The following is a 1805-nucleotide window of genomic DNA, read 5'->3' as shown; positions in this document are numbered from 1 at the left end:
GGACAGGGCAAGATATGACAAAATACCAATTTATAAACTATCGGGGGCTCATGAGGGAGGGGGGGAGCGGGGAGGGAGGGGAGGGATGAGGACCTGATGTCAGGGGTTTGGGTGGAGAGAAAATGTTTTGAGAATGATGTATGGATGCGCTTTGCACAGTTGGTGTGTGTATGGATTGCGATGACAGTTGCATGAGCCCCTGATGGAATGTTTAAAAAAAAAAAATCTCACCACCATTGAGTCAAGAAGGGGTTTCTTTATAAAAACTTTGAATTCCAAATTAAGGAGCTTGACACTTCTTAAGTAGACAGTGTGGAATAATTGAAGATTTTTGAAGATACTAACTGTGGTGATTGTCCTAACTTTCAGAAAGTCTTTAGTAGAGGAGTGAATAGGAGAGATGCATCAGGGAGACTAGTTGGGAAACTGTAGAGTAACCCAGGTGAGAAATGATGAGGACATGAACTAGGATTATTATAGAATAGATAAGAAGCATTTGAAGGAAAAACATTTTCATAGCATTTTCACTATGCCTGAAAATTATAAGTAAGAAGGGTGGCTGTTTCAGAATGTTAAACAATCTAGAGTTTTCTTTTCTTTTGGTTTTACCCAAATCCGGGATTTTGGTCTTAATGCTGCTTATAGCTCTCTTATTCCTTAATGCAAGTATTTCAAATCTCTGACATAGAAATCAGCTATATGCACAAGCAGTGGCTCAGGAGCTGTGTTTTGTTAGATGTCTTTGAGTAAATTCCAACTGATAGGAACCCGTGGAACAGGCAATAATTTTTATAAGGAACAAATCACTAAGTCTGCCTCTGTGGATCCACTGGGGAGATTCAAACCACCAACCTATGGGTTGGCATCCCTTCAGAGGCTCCATACTAGATTTAAATTATACACATGTACATAGCTCCAAAAATCCCAAATCACTATTCATATCAACTTCATTAGTTTAGGTGATTTCTAAATATACCAACCAGATTATTTCGTTATCTCTGCCTATTTCTCTTTTTCTTTTTATTAAGTTCAAATAATAATAAATTTCTGCCTAGTATGAACTTTGAGCCACTTGTGTTATTCAATTTATTCAGCTTGTGGTGAGTTGATGACTGCTGATCTCAAAAAATTTTATTGAAAGCGTGATGACTATGGTTATCCCTGGTTTTATGGATTTTTATTTGCTTGTTTTTGTTTTTAAGAAATTAAAAACATGGTGTTTTTTTTTACCCCATAATCCCTATTACTCAGTTAGCTATATAGCTGTTTTTTAACCCTGTAAATCCCCATTACTCAGCTAGCTATATAGCTTTAGAACTGTTCTTTCCCAGACATTGGGCCTCCACTCAGTTACTCCCTCAACAGAAGAACATTTTGTTTTACTAACCCGGCATTCTATGGTGCTCACTTTCCCTGACACAATTGCTGAAGACAAAATGGGTGCATAAGCAAATGTGGTGAAGAAAGCTGATGGTGCCCGGCTATCAAAAGATATAGCATCTGAGGTCTTAAAGACTTGACACAACAAAGCCCACATGGAAGAAGCACATCAGCCTGTGTGATCATGAGGTGCCAGTGGGATCAGGTATCGGGCATCAAAGACCCAAAACAAAAACAAAAAATCATGTCAATGTGAATGAAGAGGGGCAGTGCAGACTGGAGACCTAAAGCCCACCTGTAGTCAACTTGACATCCCCTTTCCAAAGGGTCACAAGCAAGAGAGAGCCAGTCAGGGTGCAGTAGAGCACAGATGAAACATACAATTCTCCTACCTTACTAATTCAGCTAGACCCAAGCAGGGGAAG

The 1805-nt window shown here is 39.3% G+C and overlaps 1 protein-coding gene across 1 annotated transcript in view; it reads left to right on the top strand.

The window, feature by feature from the left end:
- The first annotated feature begins 1145 nt into the window (after positions 1–1145).
- The window catches only part of TNKS2 (tankyrase 2), a 49320-nt gene continuing 48660 nt past the window's right edge, over positions 1146–1805 (top strand). Inside the window, exon 1 of the mRNA XM_045291442.1 lies at positions 1146–1154. Coding sequence (XP_045147377.1) covers positions 1146–1154 — 9 coding nt within the window. The remainder of the gene's footprint in view (positions 1155–1805) is intronic.

Source organism: Echinops telfairi, unplaced genomic scaffold (assembly GCF_000313985.2).
Source record: "Echinops telfairi isolate 266 unplaced genomic scaffold, ASM31398v2 ScPeMD7_70;HRSCAF=299, whole genome shotgun sequence".
NCBI lineage: Eukaryota > Metazoa > Chordata > Mammalia > Afrosoricida > Tenrecidae > Echinops > Echinops telfairi.
The sequence above is the reverse complement of the archived record's forward strand: the minus strand, read 5'-3'. Positions and strand labels throughout refer to the sequence as shown.